Genomic DNA, 18,101 nt, shown 5'->3' with positions numbered 1-18,101 from the left:
ACTTTAGGCCAGGTCCTCTTGTTCCTGGGCTTCTGGTAGGAACTGGACCGGACAACCCACCTCTAAGTTCTTCCCAGCCCCGTTAACCCATGAGTTTCAGATTCCATTGTAGAAAGGGTTGGGGGGGCTGGGTTAGCATTCCTAACCAAGTCTGGGGCTCTGTAATGCTTGGTCTGGGATCCTTGCGGAGAAGGAGGTGTAGGTCAGGGGATGAGGCCTTGTAATGGGAACTTTGCTGTGGTAGCTTAGGGGCTCATGGAAGATAAGTGGAGTCATGTGCTCAGAGAGCCTGTCTCTGCCCCTGGGGGCCACTGTGGGACAGCCCCCTTCTCAGGTGGGAGGGATGGTGTCTTAGCAGAAAGGACTCTTGGGGGATGGGACTTTTTGGAAAGAGGAACTTTGTCATCTGAAATGAACCAGAAAATGTGTGACTGTGAGGGGACGGGGGGTGGGGGAGGCAGTTGGGGGGGCAAAGAAAGAGTGAGAGAGAAAAGGAGAGAGCTGAGAATAGGTTCTCGCCCCACAGACCCCCACACAAGCAGCTTCTTGTTGGGTTGCAGATTCACCCATGGGCCAGGTGCTGGATCCAAGAGGCTGGCAGGTTCCTCTCCTCCCAGCCCTGTAAGGAAAACCTTTGGGAAACCAGAGAGCTGTGGTCTTTAGATCTTTGCCTCTTACCAGCTCCCTGTCTCAGGACCCTCCTCAGCCTCAGACGAGTGGGTCTTTCACCTCATCCATCAAGGTGAGGAGTTGGGGATAGACTCTTGGGTTCTTCTTTGCTGTTCCATGCAGCCAAAAATCTGGGATCCGGGGAAAAGCAGTTAATGACGTTTGGGCCCTGAGTTTGAGCTCCTCAGTTGTATTGGCATCCTCTTTCACCAAGATGGCTTAGGCAGGGCTTCCTGACCTTTGTCATGCCTTAGCTGTCCTAGAAAATGAAACCCTTTTTTATGGCCACTGGGGTAAAGGACTGATGCTGCCCCATCGGGCCCTGTCCTGTCACCCTGGGGGATGGGGGAACAATACCTGCCAGCTGGGGCCCATTGGAAGTCTGCCCATCAGCTTGGCTGATGGCATGAGCTTCCCTGGCAGGGCTTAGGGCAGATGGACAAAAGATAAAGGGCACGATCTTTCTCTCTCAGATACTGCAGAATTATTTGGGATGTTTAGAATTATTTACCCCAAGATTACCCAGAAAGTTACTGGAAGACAAGAGATGGCATCCAAGTTCCCAGAGGGCAGAGACTGAACTCAGTCGTCTTTGGGCCTGCCCCAGTGGGGGCTCCTGTAAGAACTTGTTGATCCAGTTCAAGGGCCCACCTTGGTGATTCTGAAACAGGGTCTATTGGAGGAGTGGTCTGATCCATTTGACCCTTCCCACCTGGTCCTTTCATTTCTACTGCCCCAGCGCCCCCTGCACAGTGGGCGACCCCTTGTCTACCACAATTCCATTTTGTCGGGAGTGCTCCTAGGCCTGGGACTTCGCTCCCTTGCTTCGGTGAGGCAAACATCTAGGGAGCACTTCCTGGGCACTGTTTGTGGAGGGAATCAGACTTGAGACTGAGCTCCTGCTGTCAGTGAGCAGGCAGCTTATAGTGAATGAGGAGTGAGGCTCTGTGGAAGTGAGCGTGCCCAAGCAATCTTGCTAAGCGTCCCAAAGGAGGCACAGGCAGGGGGTTCAGAGGGGCAAGGACCACCTTGGGCGTATAGAAGGGACTTGTCCAGGAAGAGGGGAAGGCCCGACTGGGAGGGGGGCTTAATTAAGGCCCTGAGGAGGGGCTGAGACCCTCCTAGTGAGGAGGGGAGCAGACAGGAGGGGAGAGTAGGGGAGGGGGATTCTGTGCCAAGGGCTGTGATTTCTCCCTCCCTCATTTTCCTATCAACTTAACATTTTTCACCTCTGACACTAGAAGCCATTAGCATTGTCCTTCCAGGACTTCTGTCTCTCAGAGTGCCTAGCCCCGGCCTGATTATGGCGTGTTGTGCAGATGGATGAGGAACCGCAGAGGGAGAGAAGGGAGACAGTGCTGAGCCTGGATATGCTAGATCCCATCAGATGTTTGGCACCTTCTAGAATGTAAGGTCCAGAAAAGCAAGGGCTTGGGTCTGTGACCGTCACTGCTCTATCCTAGCTGGAACCTGGCTTATAGCAGGGCTCCATACATATTTGTGGGAGAATGAATGTGCCAGACACTCTTTCAGGCCCCGTTCCTGATTCTATGAGCAGAGATAGGAAAGGGGGATAACTCCAGGTGTGAAATCCAGGAGAAAGAAGGAGCCTAGGGAGTCCAAGGCAACATGGATCCCAGGTTGGGGGCGGGGTAGGATTAATCATACATAAACTCAAGTGGTAATAGCCCCGTTAATTGAGTGGTAATGATCCTTGGCATTTTTCATCTTCAAAGTCAGGAACAAACTGTAATTAATACTCCAGCCACCCGGGGGCAGGGTGGGGGGTGGTGTGGAGCATCTTGAGCTGAGGCTACTCAGCCCAGGGAAACTGAGGCATTGGTGTTGAAATTGGTTAGGAGAGTGGATACAAAGCCCAGCAGAGCCCAGAATCTTCAGGGGTGCCTTGAACACATCGCAGGGTGGCCCCCTCCCAAACCCAGGCAGCTGGGGAGCCCGGATCATGAACGAGGAGGGGGTGCTGGAGACCCGGGAGAGGCAGGGAAAGGAGTTTCCGCCATGGGCCTGGCCAGGAGAATCAGATGTGCTGGTGGCTTGGCCCACGAGAGCCGGCCCAGGCCCAGGATGAGCCCAGGGTCGGCCCTGGAGTGGTGGGCGGAGCCGGGAAGGGGACCCGGGAGTCCCTGGCGCCCAATGGCAGGCCGGCTTACGGCACACTCAGCGTGAGTCACCAGCGGCTCCGAAATGCCTCCCGGTTTCCTCATCACAGTCTGGCTGCTCCGAGCCCGGAGGGAGTTTTTCATTAAGGTGATTACCCTGCCGTCATTAAAGGCTGGTAAATAGCACCCAGGGACCGAGGGCGCGCGCGGCTGCCTCTGAACTGCGGCCCGGGTTCACAGGCACCCCTGGCGGAGAGCGGCGCCGCTGGGCCTCCTTGCCACCAGTTGGAATCCTCCGTATCCAGGGGCCAGGAGCCCGTGGCCTCGGAGTTCCCAGAAGCAATCCCGTCGCTACGCTACCCTACCTCTCACACCGCGTTGCGTTTTCTCCTAGACTGTGATGTCCTCGAGGGACAGACAGTTCAGCGCCCGCTTACTCAGGAAAGCCTCCCCTGTGACACCCCCTCCAGGTGATAACCAAACTCCACTTCTAGGTTGCCACAATCCTGTATATCTCCTTACATTTATTTGTGTCATCCTGCGATGAGCGTCCCCTCCCACCTTCCAAACGTTCCAGAAAGGCAGGCATCCACTACTGATTGTGCGTTGTTTACCTAATGTGCCCCCCCTCCCAGCCCCCTCTACCGCCACTTACCCTGCTACAGGTGTAGCAGGCCTCTGTGCTTCTGAATTAACAAGTCCCTGTGAGGCGACAAACTGATGACTCTGCCCCTCTGTCCGATTGCTGTCCACATTTGACAGGGATCTGTTGTGCACCTACTATGTGTCAGGCATTGGGAAGTCCTTGCTGTGGGGAGACTAGGGGCCTAATGAGTGTTTAGGGTGGGGATGGGCGATAGCAAAAATATAGGAGGTGGTGGTAGGTGATATGAGAAAAAATAAGGAGAAAGGGAGAGTGAGGAGGAGTGCATGTTGAGATCCTGTTTTATGTAGTAATTCTCCCCATCCTTGCATTTTGGAGCTAGCTTCAGTGCCACTGATAATAAAGTCAGAAATTAGAACATGTGGGTCTGTGCCGTAGTCTGGCTACTTTATTGTGTGCCCTCTGAAAAATTCTGAATAAGTACAATCTTTGCTTTAAAAAATTACATCAAAGTCCGCTAAAGAAGGTCAGGTCTCTGAAGGCAAAGTCACTTGGTCCCTTGCCCCCAGCATCAGTCCCTCTTCCCTGGGTCAGCTTTCCTGCCTGCCACCAGGTGGCCAGAGATAAAATTCTGACAGTTCCAGAGGACGCAGTAGTTTTCAGCAGCTTCTGGGGAAGAGATGGCAATGGGCCAAGGGTGCCTGTGGCTGTGGGTACCCCAGCCCCGAATCTCAGAGCTGCACTCCCCTCTTGTACAAACCGTCTCTCAGATTGGTGGGAGAGCTTCTTCTAGACCCCAAACGAAAGAAAAAGTCGCCGCAATGGAAACTCGAACTAACCCTCCCTTCTTGCCCCACTTCCCTCCCGCGCGGTCACACTTCCGGCAGCCACCACAGGGTATTTTGGGTTCGAAAACAAAGCGTCAGATCTATTTGAGCAACTTTTTTTTTTTTTCCATTGGAGTAGAAGCCCAGGGACCTGTGGCCACCCTGGGCTCGGCCACTTCCCCAGGGAACTGACGCGTTTCCCCTTCTCTGCTGAGGACCAATTTAGTAATTCAGACTGGCCACTTTTAGCTTCTCCTTTCCTTGGCCTGGCAGCAGGCGAGGTAGGGCCACTGGGAGGATGGGTGTGTGTCTGGGTGCCTTCCTTGTGGACTTCAGGGGAAGGCCTGGTTTCCCTCCTCTGCCAGAACCTCCCCCTTACCCTTCTCCAATCCCCCCACCCCTCACAAATGTGTGTGTGCATGCGCTCACACACACACACACACACACACACACACACACACATGACGTCCACAGCCACTGCCCCAAATCCATTTGTCTGGTCCTAAGTCTACTCCAAAGGGTGCTGTGTCTGTGTCACTGGTGGGCTGGTGTGTACATAGGTTGTGAACAATGTGGGTGTGCACATATGGAGACTGCATGTACATGCGAATCCTATGTTCACAACTGCCCGGGCTGAACAACATGTACACACAGCTTGCATGATGTCTAGAAAGAGCTTGGCAGAGTTGAAACCCTGGAGTGTCTAGCGGGTGCATACACCATGTGATTTTGCGTGGGTTGGTATATTTACAGTATGTGTGTGCAGGATGCGGATAGTAGAGGTGTGTGTAAGCGTGCGCACGCACGTTTGTATATGTATGGGTGGGCTGGCCTGGTTCTTGGGGTGCAGGGGGAGGAAGACAGGCGAGCTCTGGACAATGGTGACCCGCGTCCCTGTGGGCAAACGCACACAAGGTCCATCAGTGGACCAGGGTTTGAGGGCAGGGTAGTGAACTGCAGACGTGTGTACCTGGGGGACACGGGCTAGGGGCCAGCCAGTTTTCTGTCTCCCCCGATGCCTTTACGCTTTACTTCAGGACCCTCACAGCCCTGTGAGGCCTCTCTCCTCAAGCCCCCTCTCCCTTCCACAGGCTGCCCTATTTCTTCCTGGCTCCAGCGCCTCTCCCTTTCTTACTTGTTAGCCCGCCTTCCTACCCCCGGAGCTGAGGTCCTTAGGTCTCCCAATCACAGGACTCCTGAGGGAGACCTTCCAGTGAGCAGGGCCCCGCTAGGTTTCTTTTTCAGTTTTTTCCGTTGTTTTGCGCACAACAGAGCCCCCATCGATGCTGGAGAATGGCTGACGTCCATTGCCTTCTGTAAAGGATCTGCTGCTTTATGGTGACTCGAAAGTGCACGTCCAGCTGTTTCTGTGTGTGTGTGTGTGTGTGAATGAGTGTGCAAGCACGTGAGCGGACGTGAGGACATGTGAGGGAGTGAAGTGAGTGGTGTGGGTGAGGGTGTATGAATGTGTAGGTGTGTGGGTAGACGGCGTCTGGACTCCTTTAAGGTGCTGCTCATGTTCGCCCTTCCGTCCAGGCCCTGAAGGGTCAAGCCCACTGTCCATTTTCTTCAGAGAATGGAAACGAAAGTGGGAACTCAACGCCTTGCTGTGCCTGCCTTTCTGATAAGTTCAGCCTCTTTCCTCCGAACCCTCTGCTCCCTGCCTAGGTGACTTATGCCAGTGGGGCCGACTCCAGCTTGTGAGGAATCAAGGAAGTGCTTCTGTGTCCTGCCCTCATTTGGAATATGTCAGGAGGCTCTGTGGCCACTGGGTGCAGACACAGGGCCGTGTGCTTCTCCACCTTCCCTCCACCAGGCTCTCTGAATGGGCTTCCTCCTGCCTGGATCTGGGGAAGATGAGCTCTGTTGCTGGTTGTTGCTTCTGGGAGGAGGTTCTCCTGAAATCCCAAGGTCTTTAGCTCCTCAGACTAAAACCTTTTAGTTTGGCCCTCCTGGTAGGGACTTCTGCAGCCAAATGCATTTGGCTCCTTTTTATTCTCAATCCCAAGGTTCTACCTGGTTCCGGTGGCTTCCTCTCACCTATCCCCACTCCTATCCGGCCAAAGGGACAGTAGTAGTGGCTTTTTCTACCATTCCCCCAAATAAGCACATAGAGTTGCAGAATTTTCAGCTAGAGGGGACCTCAGGAAACACCCATCCCAAGCTATTTTATAGATGAGGAAAGTGAGGCCCAGAGAGGCCAGCTGACTTGTCCAGGCTCACACAGCAGTGAATGGTACTAAAATCAGGTCCCTACATCCGACCAGATGGCCATGCCTTTCTTTTCTATTTCCTTCTTTTTCTGCCTCTTTCTCTTCCTTTCTTTTTTTTAATCAAAATATTTCCTTTCTTCCCTTTGAAATGTCCTCTTTGTGTTAAGCAGGACAACTTGTGTCTGGTGGCCCCAAGGTGGCACTGAGCCGAGACCTCTGTCCTGGCTCACTTTTCTTCAAGTCTTTTCCAAAGGCTTTTCTCTTTCCTGGTCCCTCTCCCACCAGGATGCTAAGGGGGACCCTGTCTCCCCCTCTCCCTGAGCCAGACTATTCAGCTCCTGTTTTGCCTTCTGAGTACTCAGAAGGCAAATGGGAACCCTCAAGGAATTGGCTCCTCTCTAGAACCTTAGTTTCCTAATCTCGAAAATGGAGCAAGGGCCTCTAAAGGGGGAATATGGGCATTTGTGTATATATGTGTATGCAGGAGGGCGTGTGTGTGTGTGTGTGTGTGTGTGTGTGTATGGATGCCTCACGTGTCTCCCAGCAGCTCCTGGGGGTAAATGGGAAGGTTAATTAGCACCAGGATGAAAGGTGCTGTGGGATAATTACAGGTAATATCAGGATGGCCAGGAGGGTGGGGCAAAAGGCCTTAAACCTGGGCAGGGGGTGGGCAGCCCCTAGCCCCATTCCTGCAAAGTGCATCAGACACCTGGAGAGGTGGGGGGGGGGGGGCGCGGTAGGAAGGAGCATTCTGAGTGAAGGGTCTTTGTCTTTACAGAGAAATGCTTGTTAGTTGCTAAGGAACTGGGCTGTCTTCCCTGATCCGAGCCTCCCAATGTTTCGCTGAGCTTGGGAGGGGGATGCTGGGCTGGGGCCTGAGGATCCCTTGGCAGTCAGCCCTTTCCCTGGGGCCACTGAGACTCGGATGGGGCTCTTGGGAAGGACTCTCATCTGGGGAGGGTGGCTCTTTCCCACTACCCGAAGCCACACTACTTGCTCTGGCCCAGGTGGGGAGCAGAGCAGGGGAGTGGAGGCAGGGAAGGAGAGGAAAACATGCATTTACTCAACAGCCTGAATGCCAAGCACTGCGCCTGGGTGCCTTGCCTGCTATCTCATTTAACTGTTGCAACAGATCTTTAGGAAAGGCACTTATTTCCATGGTTTTTTCATTATACTGTTTTTTTTTTTGTTTGTTTTTGTTTTTTGTTTTTTTTTTTGCAGTTGAAACAGGTCCAGAATAGTTGAGTAAATTCCCTGAGGTCCTAGAGCTATCAATGGTAGAGATTCTATGTGAATTTAGGTCTGCTAAGTAAGAAAAGGTTTTAAACTACACCACTTAAAGCATCTACCAGGCTTTCCTTCTCTCCCGTGGTTTCTCAGCGGTAACCTGGACCCACCACCACCACCACCACTGCCATCATCATTATCATCATCGTTGTCACCGGGAAGTCTTCCCATATGGCTTTCCCTCCTTTTCCACGTCTCTCCCTTCCCTGAGAGCAGTTTTCACACAGGTGAGGTTCTTGGGGAGACGGGTGATTCAATGCATTGAGGGCGGTAAACCGTTGGGGTAGCTGCCTCGGGCAGGTGGTGGTGGGGGGTGGGTGGCAGACCAGGCTGTTGCCATGAGCGTCTAGGAGCTGGCCCTCCTCACAAATCACACTTGGTCTAGAATAGCTGAAGCTGGGGGTAGGCAAGATGCGGGGTGAGACTCCCCTTAAATTCTTCTGGAACTCCCAGCCTTCCTTCTGCCCCACCTCACTTCTGAAAAAATAGAAGGTCTGGCCTTTATTTTATGTAGCTCAGAGAGTAAAATGAGAGTACTGCTTATCTCTGAGTACCTAGCGTGAGAAGGCTTAAGTTAACACCAGATGCCAGTGCTACTAGTTACGGAACAGGGAGTGCGTTCCTCAACTTACCAGAATGTCAGTTTCCTCATCTATAAAATGAGAAGAGCAACAGCTACATTATTAGGTTGTGACAACGGAAGGAGAGAATCTGCGTGAAGGCAGGGAAGCAGGGCAGGAATGCGTTAAATGCGATGCCACTTGTTAGGGCACAGTGCCTGGCATGCAGAAAGTGCTCAACAAACACTATCTGATAATAATGATGATAACAATAACGTCACCTCTCCTACCCCTGCAAAGGGCTCACTAATGCTCCCTTACATCTTTCTTCACTGCTTCATTAGAGACCTCGAAGCAATCTACATGCTCATTTTGTTTCTTCCTGGAGGAGGCAGTGAAAAGAAAAGGGGGAAGAGGCCCAAAGTCTTGTGCAGGCAGAGAACTGAGTCAAGGGTGACTTTTCCAAGGTGTCCCTGGCCTCTAGGTTTCCCTTTCCTGGCACTGGACCTCCTTCTCCGTGGCTTTCAGGGGCCATCTGGCAGGGCTGGCTTCAGCCTAGAGCCTGGGCCAGCTTTGTTCTTTTTTCACATTTTGGGGCCAGGAGGGTGGGGGTCTCTCCTGCAGTTGAACTCAAAGCCCAAAAAACCAGGAGAAAAGAAGGGGGGGGGGGAGGAAGGAAAGCAAGCCGATAATTTCCTCGAAGGATAAACATCCGATTTTTTTTTCCTCACCCAAAATAAACACGCTAGCCACAAGGAATTAAAAGCAGAAGAGGGGAGGATGTGTCTCGATTTGGGGCTGCTCTAGCAAGCTGACCTGCTATTTATCCTGGCCTTGGGCACCAACGGGAGCTGCCAATTACACTCCAGGCCTGGTGGGGTGGGGGCTGCAGGGAGAAGGGCTCAGGAGTGTGAGGTTCACGCACACACCCAGAGTGTCCCTTCCGAGGCTGCCTGCCGTGACACTGCACATGGACACTTCCCTTTGCTTCTCCTTTTAGCGCTGCCGACAAGCTTGCCTGCCAAGGTGAAGAGAACGGGGAGTTCCTACTGCCTGGGCTGGCATCAGAAGGCCCTTCGACAGAACACGACTTTAGTGTCCATCACCTAAATCCATCAATGGTGGGAGGAAGCATGGTCCGGTTCCCTTCACAACCTCAGTCTCCCACCTCATCTCGTCCTTCAGAGCCTCACCACTAAAATCCTCCAACTACTTAAGATGTGCTCAGCTGGGCTGAGTGGCTGGCCGGGGCCCCTCTGCCTTCCCGCTAATGTGGGGCATGGCTCTAAGAAGGCAACAGCCCTGTGTCCAGCTGCAGCCTGCCTCTTTCATCTGGGGATCTCAAGGCACCTTGCACACATGAATCACCAACATTGCTGTATTCTGGCCAAGGAGAGGGGGGCTATTAACTCTTGGAGGGAAACTGAGTGTGGAGGCGCAGTGAGGGGGTGGGGGTGCTGAGGGGACTGGAGCTGGGGGTGGGGGAGTCGAGGAACTTGAGTTTAGCCTGGGAACGAGACCGTAGCGAAAGAGGTGCCTCCAAGGGGACCCTGGGTGGGAAAGCCACGGGACCTTCAGAGGACATCCGGGGGAGTTAGGGGGCGAAAATCCTTTCCTTGCAGACACCAGGGAGTTTCTTCAGAGTTTTCTGAAAGCACAAATCAGATTGTACTCGTTCTTCCCCTCCAATCTACTTATTTTATTGTTCAGTGGTTTCCCATTGCTCTGAGAGTACACTTTAAGACTTTAGCATGGCTGCGAGGCGTGGCATGGTCTTTGCCCATCTGTCCAGGTGGCCACACTACGGGCCTGGAAGATGCCACGCATGCCCCTGCCAGCCACGGGAGCTCGGAGGCAGTGTTCCCTCTCTTTGGCACGGTCTCCGGCACCCATCCCCATTCACAGTTAACCCCTACCACACTTTTCAGCTCTGAAGTTAAACACCACTTCCTCTGACAGGCCTCACCTGAGCCTGGACTATGCCCCCTCCACCACAAAGCAGGTCGGTCCCCTCATGCCCTCATAGCACTTGGCACATTTGCTGTAATTTGCTTGTGGTCACCTGATGAACCTTTCCCTCCCATCCTGGTCTGTAAGCTCCATGAAGCAAGCCTTAGGTTTTGCCTACCCTGTTCCCATATGTATCCCCAGCATCTAGTGGGAGAGGTCAGGCACATACCTGGTGCCAATACCTGTTCAATGAATGATGCTGAATTGTCAGAGTTGGAACGGACCATGGTGACAAACCAACTGCCCCAACTCTCCTTCCTACCTCGATTTCACAACAGAGGAAGCAGATTAGAGAAGATAGGTGATTTGCTCCAGGTCACACAGTGCCTCAGTGACAGGTGAGGCCTAGGGACCCCCACTTCCTATCCCTCTATATCCCAGCACCACCCGCACCCCACACACTTGCATTTACAGCAAAGCCCCAGGTTCCTAGTGCTGGACATCGATTGATTTCTTCTTAGTTTTTGAAAGAGAACAGGTTAGGAAGCAACACATCCAGCCAGTAAGCCCTGGATGATTTTTTTTATTATTATTATTAATTTGGGAGAGAAGGGGTTCCATGCCCAGACCATCACTGATGGGCACTGTGGACACACACACCTGCAACACAAAGCCTGATGTCTGGCCGGCAGTTAACTCTGTTTGGGTTTGTCCGTGGGCTCACTGCTTCCTCCTGCGGGAGGCTGGTAATTTGGGGAGTCCTGGTAATTTTCAGTCATGAATTGGGTGCTCGCTTCGGGTTCACTCAGGTGGAAGCGGTTCAGGAATTTGTCCATTTTCCAATTGCCTGGAAGGACAGACAGACCAGGGGAAGGCCGTGAGAGAGAACCATGGCCTGGGAGCGGCAGGGCCTGACAGGGAGGCCGCTCTGAGGACGTGGAGGCCTCAGCAAGTAAGGACCTTGGCCGTTGGGCTGTGGGGGGCAGAGTGCCCGGGTGCTTCTGGCTCCTAGCTGGATGTTAGCAGAGTGTCTGGGAAGAGACTATTCCCCAGGGAACAATGAGGAGTGAATCTGGACTGGTTTCCTTCCCCAGGGCCCTTTATTTGGCATGACTCTGCCTTCTCACATGCGGAAAGATGCCCCATTGGGTGGGCTACCCACTGTCTCCACCCACCTCTCTTTTTCTGCGGGCTCTCCTCACCCCAAGACTGAGGCCTTAAAGGCTTCTTGTCTTCACACGTGGTCACCCCAGCTGCTGGGGCTGAGACCGGCCCCAGTGTCTGCGTCAGTCTTTCAACCTCCTCCCCAGATCCCTGGCTGTGGCTGAGGTTGGGGGGCAGGGCATATGGCTAGGGCTCTCCCTCCTCCTGAGCACCTGGATCCTGCAGTATGGGTAAGAAGTCCCCGGCTGGTGCCCAGGTACTCCTCAAGGAGAGAGAGCACAGGGTTGTGGGGGGGGGAGGGGCCTCTTCTGGGGCAAGTGTGGACAGGCCTAGCAGCAGGGCAAGGAGGGCGCAGCCCGGGGCACTGGGGAGAAGCTGCGGAAAGTGGTCACAAGCATATTCCCACGCTCCGTTTCCCAAACCCTGGGCCTCAGACACCCTCTGTGCATGATTGCCAGCTACAACACAGGATGCCCACTGTAACCTGAATTTGAGAGAAACAACAACTAATTTGTAAGTATGTCCCACATACTCATGGAATTTACTCAAAAATTCATTCCTTGTTTATCTAAAATTCGTATTTAACTGGGCATCCTGTATTTTTTTCTTTTTGGTGTGTGAGGGGTAAATCGACCACCCTTCCCTGAGTGGAGGGAGTGCTCAAGGAAGACCTTGCCTGGAGCAGAGCTAGGCAGTGGACAGGTGGAGGAGAGTAATCTTTAATGCGCAGGGGCGAGGGTTGCAGCCTGCACAGAGCTGCCCATTTACCCGCCTGTGGTCCTCTGTCTGGACCCACTACCTTTTTTTTTTTTTTTTTTTAAAGTTTATTCATTTATTTTGAGAGAGAGTGCAAGAGCAAGGGAGGGACAGAGAGAGAGAGAGAATCCCGAGCAGGCTGTGCACTGTCAGCACAGAGCCCGACGCAGGGCTCAAACTCATGAGCCACGAGATCATGACCTGAGCTAAAGTCAAGAGTTGGACTTAACCGACTGAGCCACCCAGGTACCCCCACCCACTACCCTTTTTTTAACAAGGAAGAAAGCAAGTCCCTCGATGTGCTGTTACTCCACTTATCATCCTTTCCTCCCCACACCACCCCGCAGGGGATATTTGCATTTCAAAGAGGTTTTCAAGGAAAACCAAAATGTTTTAATCCAAAGAAACAAGACAATAATAAGGATAATGCAAATAATAATAATAGTAATAACACATCCATATAGTGCTTCCTATGTGCCAGAAACTCCATGCATATTCATACACTTACTTAATCCTCATAAGGGGAGACTATTTTTATCCCCGGTGCTCAGATGGGAGGATGGGGCACATGATGGGGTTCCGGTGAGAATGCTTCTTAGGGGCAGTGATGGAGGGAAGGGCCTCTTCATGCTCCCTTAGGTCCGATCTGGTGACTCCATGCTCGGATTCGGGAGAGATGCTGGGCCCTGGGAGAGTCTCTCCTGGGGGTAGGCTGCTGCTGGGTGACAGGTGGGCAACTGAGTGCTGTGGGGTCTTCCACCAGGAGGCGAGGTGGGGAGGCACTGGCCTGGTGGCCTTCACACCCAGGGAGCCTGGGAAAGTGCGTGCAGGTGTGTATGCGTGTACATGCATGCATATCTATGCATGTGCAAGCCAGGAAAAGGGCTCATGGGTGAACTGGTGTGTGGCAGGCATGGGGACAAGGGGGCCTTCCCCACTGAGTAGGGCAGGAAGAAACCTTGGTGGCCAGGAGGGAATTGAAACTCTCATCACGAGATCAGGGCAAGTTGGTGGAAAGAAATCCCCTGCACCCCGAGGGAGACCTCGCTCCCCTGCTGCAGACTTGCCCTTCCCTAATTCAGAGGACTTCTCTTGATTGAGCTTGGAGTGCCCTGGGAGCCTCACAGCTCCTTCCCGGTCACATGTCCGACAACACTGTGGTTCTTAGGCAGCTCCTCAAACCAGGCCCTGTGTCCCTCAGGAGAGTGGGTACAGGCTGCTGGCTGCTAGCCTCCTGCTGCCTCCTCCCCTGGTTTGGCTGTGACTCCTCACGCCCCCGTTTCCTGCCACAAAGGGCAAGAGGAACTGACCCTTTGCAAGTTCTAGAAGGAAGAGGGGTGAGTCAGGCCCTCAGGGGTGTGTGTGTGTGTGTGTGTGTGTGTGTGTGTGGAGAGATGGGGAGCTTGGAGGCTGTGGCTTCGTGGTCACCATTTGGAGGAAAGTCCCATCCTGTATGGCACTGCTCCGATCCTGGAGCTGCAGAGAAGCTGCTGCCATGCAGGAAGAGGGTGGTGATGCTGGCTGTGCTCAGGCCACCCCCCTTGGACCCTGGGGCCACCCAGGATGGGCTCTTCCTGGGTCTAGGGCAGGGGTAGTGAGCGTACTGCAAAGGGCTCTGTGGCAGGAGGGAGAGAGGAGGAGGATGTCTGACGCCTGTTTCCTGAACCACCCAGTGGTTGGAACACAGGCCGGGTCTCCTCAGGGCGGGGCTGCTGCATGTGACGTGCCCATTGTTCCCTGCGCAACCGTAGGGCACACCGTTCTCATTCCGAAAAACTAGAGGCTGATCTCTTACCCACTGGTTGGGGCTGATAGGGAAGGTGTTGGCGATGAAGGATGTTAGATGTTACAGATGTTCCACAAATGGGCCAAGGGGAGTGAGTGCTGGGTCAGCTTACCTTAAGCTGTGGGGCGGAGGTGGGGGGAGGTTTCGGAGCCACTGCCGTGTGCCTGATCTCCCCTAGACAGTGTCTTCAACACCTGGGAGAGGGGCTCCAAGCTTTCAGTTACTCATCCTCTGCCCCTGAGTCCCAGGGGCAGCAATGGCTGGAATGTGTGGGAATTGCCCTGGGGCAGGTCCTGTAGTCACTCTCTGCCCCCAGCTTCCCCAGTCTGTGGGGGACTGAGAAATATTCTCCTAGGCCAGCCAGCCCCTCCCCCTCGGAGGACTTGTGGGCATGCGATGGGTGACTCCTCTGCTGGAATGTGCGAACTCTGGGCTGAGGGGAGACTGACAGCCCAACTGGGAGCCGCAGCCCGGTGTCCACTAGGCATGGGGGGGGGGGTATACTGGATGGAGGCCCTGCTCCTGTCCTCAACGGTTTTATAACAGAAGACAATGAACCCTGGACTGGTAACAAGCTAGGCCTTCTCAGGCCTTCTCTTGGCCAGCAGCACAGCTTTGCAGCTCCTGGCGGATGGGGTCCCATCCTTAGCCTCGCCCTCGTCTCTTCAGCGGACCTACTCTTAGGCCTTCCCAATAGCACAGGGCAGTGTTCCCTGTGTGTCCTGCCTGTAGCCCAGGGACATTTCCCACCTGACTTGCCATTTGGTCCTCCTGGGGCCCTCAAGTGTTTCCTGCTCAGCCTGGCAAGTGGGGGCTGGGAAGCCCCCACTGGGAGGGAGGCCTCCACTCCTGTGGCTGGAGAACAAGGGGGCGGGGTCCTGAGACTTGGGTTTGGCCTCCTCTGAGCTGTTTTGTGAGTTGAGCTGCTGGGGCCTCTACTGGCACTGAGTGGCCCTGTCTCCCAAGGCGGGTGAGATGTATCTAACCAAAGTGGCCACCCTCTTCCCTGTCCCCCACCCCTGACTCTCCCCCTAGGGGACAGTGGCCCCGAAGAAAAAACAAAAATTGAACGCCAGCCTAATAACCGCCCCATCGTGTGCCTGGCTCAGGTCTGTAATTTGTCTGGCTCTTCGCAGTGCTGGCTGCAGTGATAGAGGCACTGATGCCTTTCTGCTGAGATTAATGATGTCCTGGTGGTGGTAGTCGGGAGGCCTGGGCCTCTTATTTTTTGTGCCACTAAATGACATCCAGAGACTTCCACTCAGGAGCTGAAAAGCCCTCGTTCCATCACATCCAATTACTCCTGGAGAATATTTGCTGAGTGGCTGATCCTGCTGGCTTGAGAGGCATGGGGCAGAGGGGACCACTTTGACTTTGGCAGGAGTGAGAGGGTGGGGATGCTGGGGGGGGGGTTCCGAGGTGGGGAGCGGTCACCCAGCTCCTCTGGAGCGCTCGGGAGGATTGGAGAGTGGAAGTGCAATTCCTAATTACCCGGGGAAATGGATCACCCGGGATGCCCCCCTTGGTCCTGGGGCTGGGGCTGGGGCTGGGGGTGGGGAAGGGAGCAAGAGAGGAGGCTCAAAGCTGTCAGTTTAAGCTTCCGCTGCTCCATTCCAGTATTTGCTGGTGGTGGCTGGCTGGAACTCTGGGTGAAATTTGGGGATTATCTGTGGTTTCCTGCTGATCTGTTCAATACCGCTTTGGACGACTGATGTTTGGCTTGACTGGGGCGTGTTTCCTGAAGAGGGCTGCCTGCGGCCTGTGGAGGTTGCAGGCAGTTCCTAGCCAGGGTGCCTGTCTGAGAGTTGCCCAGGATGGCCCCATCTGGGCCACCGCCAGGCCCCCAGTCCTACCCGCTCTGCCAGGTGGGTGGGGCCCCACTGCCTGACACAAGCCCACACAGTGATTCAGGGGCTGGGCCCGGGGCGGGGGGTGTGGGGGGGTGGGTTCTGGGGCCTGGCCAGGTGAACCACCATGGGAGGTCATGGCAGGGGGTAGGGGCTGTTTTGCAGTGGGCTGTGTGTGTTTGTGTGTGTCTGTGAGCGTGTTTGGGGATGGTCTGCAGGCAGGGCACTCTTCCTTCTATGTTTGCCTATATACCATGTACTTCTAGCTCACTGCCACCAGGCCTGTGGATTTTCTCCCAGCCTCAGTTCCTCTACATCAATGCCTCCTACTGTTGACACTTCTCGGAGTTCTGCTGCATTCCTGCCCTTGGCCTGTGTTTTCAAACATTTCCCCACAGTGCCTACTGTTTCAATCACCCATGGTGCCCCTCAGGCCTTTAGAGGCCACAAGCAAGCCTTAAATCCCACTGTGTGGCAAGCCTCAGCCCATTCCCCCTCTCTGACCTCTATGGGTGGGTGGCTCACCCAGGAGCTGCTCAGTTCAGGTGTCTGTGATGCTGGGGAGTGGGTTATGGCTGCCTGGTCCAGAACCCAAGGACCCCTCCCAGAGATGCAGTCTGTCTGCAGGCCTCCAAGGCTGCCTCGGTGAGGTGGCATCCGAGACTGGTGTGGCCCGTTAGCTCCCCTGGCGCTGTGGCACCATCCTGGGCTCACCGCCTTGGACATGCTTCTGGAACAAGCTTTGGCATGTCATCTTGTGGGGCAGCGAGGGGATTTCCCCCACTCACTCGAGAGAGGAGCTTGAGGCCGTGAGGCCGGCTCGTGACACCTCTGGGCCAGGTGGCTGAGGTGTGGCACCACACAGGCCATAGCTCGGCAGGACTTTTAGTGTCTACACAGTGCTTGGCTATCACCTTCTCCAGGGAGGGGGTGTGAGGGGACGCTGCCTTGGGTGGCTGCTGCTGCTGGCCAAGGACACTCGGGACTTCAAGATGGACTTGCTCTTTCTTTGTCCCCACACCAGGGCCCAGGTGGTCTGGGTGAGGAGAGAGAGGGGTGAGGATGAGGAATGTGGGTGAGTGAGTGATAGGAGCGAAGAGCCTCGCCCCAGGAGTCAGAAGAAAGGTAATTTGCTTTTAACTGTGGACTCTTGGTTGACCAAGCCACTCACTGTTCTGGGCGTCAGTTTCCTTATTCGCCTGGCGGAAGGAATGGCCACTGTCCCGGTCGCCCTACAGGATCCAGCCAGGGAGGAGCAGGGCAGGCTGGTGGAGAGGCTGGGCACAAGTGGTCCTGCCTGCCCACCTGGTTGGGACAAGGAGGATGTGAATGCCAAAACTCATTTGTGGACACGGTGCTCACAGAGGCGGCTGTCTTTCCGGGTGTTAAAGGAAGCTGACGATGACTTGAATATGGGGGTGTGAGAACATGCAGCTGTGTGTGTGTGTGTGTGTGTGTGTGTACATGGGTGTGTCCCATACACAAACATCCTCATTGACTGAAAGTTCACAGGGGGCTGAGCACCGGGACAGGTGGTAAAAAGGAAACATATGGCCGAGGTGAGCTCTTCCCTCAAGGAATTTATAGTCTCATGGTGGCAGTGAGGCCTGTGCAAGTGAAAAATGATTGAGTAATACAAAAGAGATAAAAGCAGGTGACTAAGCAGGCAAAACCAAGTGTTACAGAGCGTGTGGAGATGGACAGCAGCAGGGGAGGGCAGGGTCCTGTCGGCTGAGAGAAGACTGCCCCCGGGGGAAGGCACCATGAGGCCATCAGCAAGACTCGTATTCTGCAGGGGGGCGGGGCCACCAGGCTTGGGGAAGGGGAGAAATGGTGTGCCCTGATCAGCAGCAGGCAAAGGGGGAGCATGGTGGGCACTGATGGGAACTAAGCAGGAGTTAGTGGGCATGTGGCAGCGTGTGGTATAGAAGGGTGCATGGATGAGGTGCGAACCAGCGCTGTCTGTGGGCTCTCTTCAGATATGGCCCCTCAACTCATTCGGTTGGTTCCTCTACAACGTGGAAGCCACCTGCCGAATCCAAGGCTGCTGTGAGGCCAATGCGCAGGCAAACCACCATGAATCACAGATGAGCCCAGAGGCCAGATTGGGCTTTGGGCATACAAGGTGGAGGGGAGAGGGATTAGAGCTGGTTGAGAGGGGTTGGACAGAGGTACAAGTCCAATGTGTTACAGGCCCAAATTTAGGAAGGGGCGGTGTGGCCTTTGGGACAAATGTCAGTGAAATTGGGCCAGCCATGGTCAGAGGGCAACAGGTCAGGCTCTTTCAGCTTCACTCTTGTTCCCTGTTTGGGATGTGG

At 54.4% G+C, this 18,101-nt stretch overlaps 1 protein-coding gene and 1 long non-coding RNA gene across 5 annotated transcripts in view; one reads left to right on the top strand and one right to left on the bottom strand.

The window, feature by feature from the left end:
* The window catches only part of LOC105260484, a 48,076-nt gene that overhangs the window by 9,975 nt on the left and 20,000 nt on the right, over positions 1 to 18,101 (top strand). The window lies entirely within an intron of this gene.
* The window catches only part of PEBP4 (phosphatidylethanolamine binding protein 4), a 214,894-nt gene continuing 207,590 nt past the window's right edge, over positions 10,798 to 18,101 (bottom strand). For all 4 annotated transcript variants that reach the window (XM_006930640.5, XM_019828435.3, XM_003984698.5 and 1 more), the window contains one exon: positions 10,798 to 11,077. In XM_006930640.5, the coding sequence (XP_006930702.3) occupies positions 10,923 to 11,077 (155 nt within the window). In that variant the 3' untranslated portion in view covers positions 10,798 to 10,922. The remainder of the gene's footprint in view (positions 11,078 to 18,101) is intronic.

This window comes from Felis catus, chromosome B1, assembly GCF_018350175.1.
Source record: "Felis catus isolate Fca126 chromosome B1, F.catus_Fca126_mat1.0, whole genome shotgun sequence".
NCBI classification, from domain to species: Eukaryota; Metazoa; Chordata; class Mammalia; order Carnivora; family Felidae; genus Felis; species Felis catus.
This window is presented reverse-complemented; position numbering and strand designations above follow the sequence as displayed.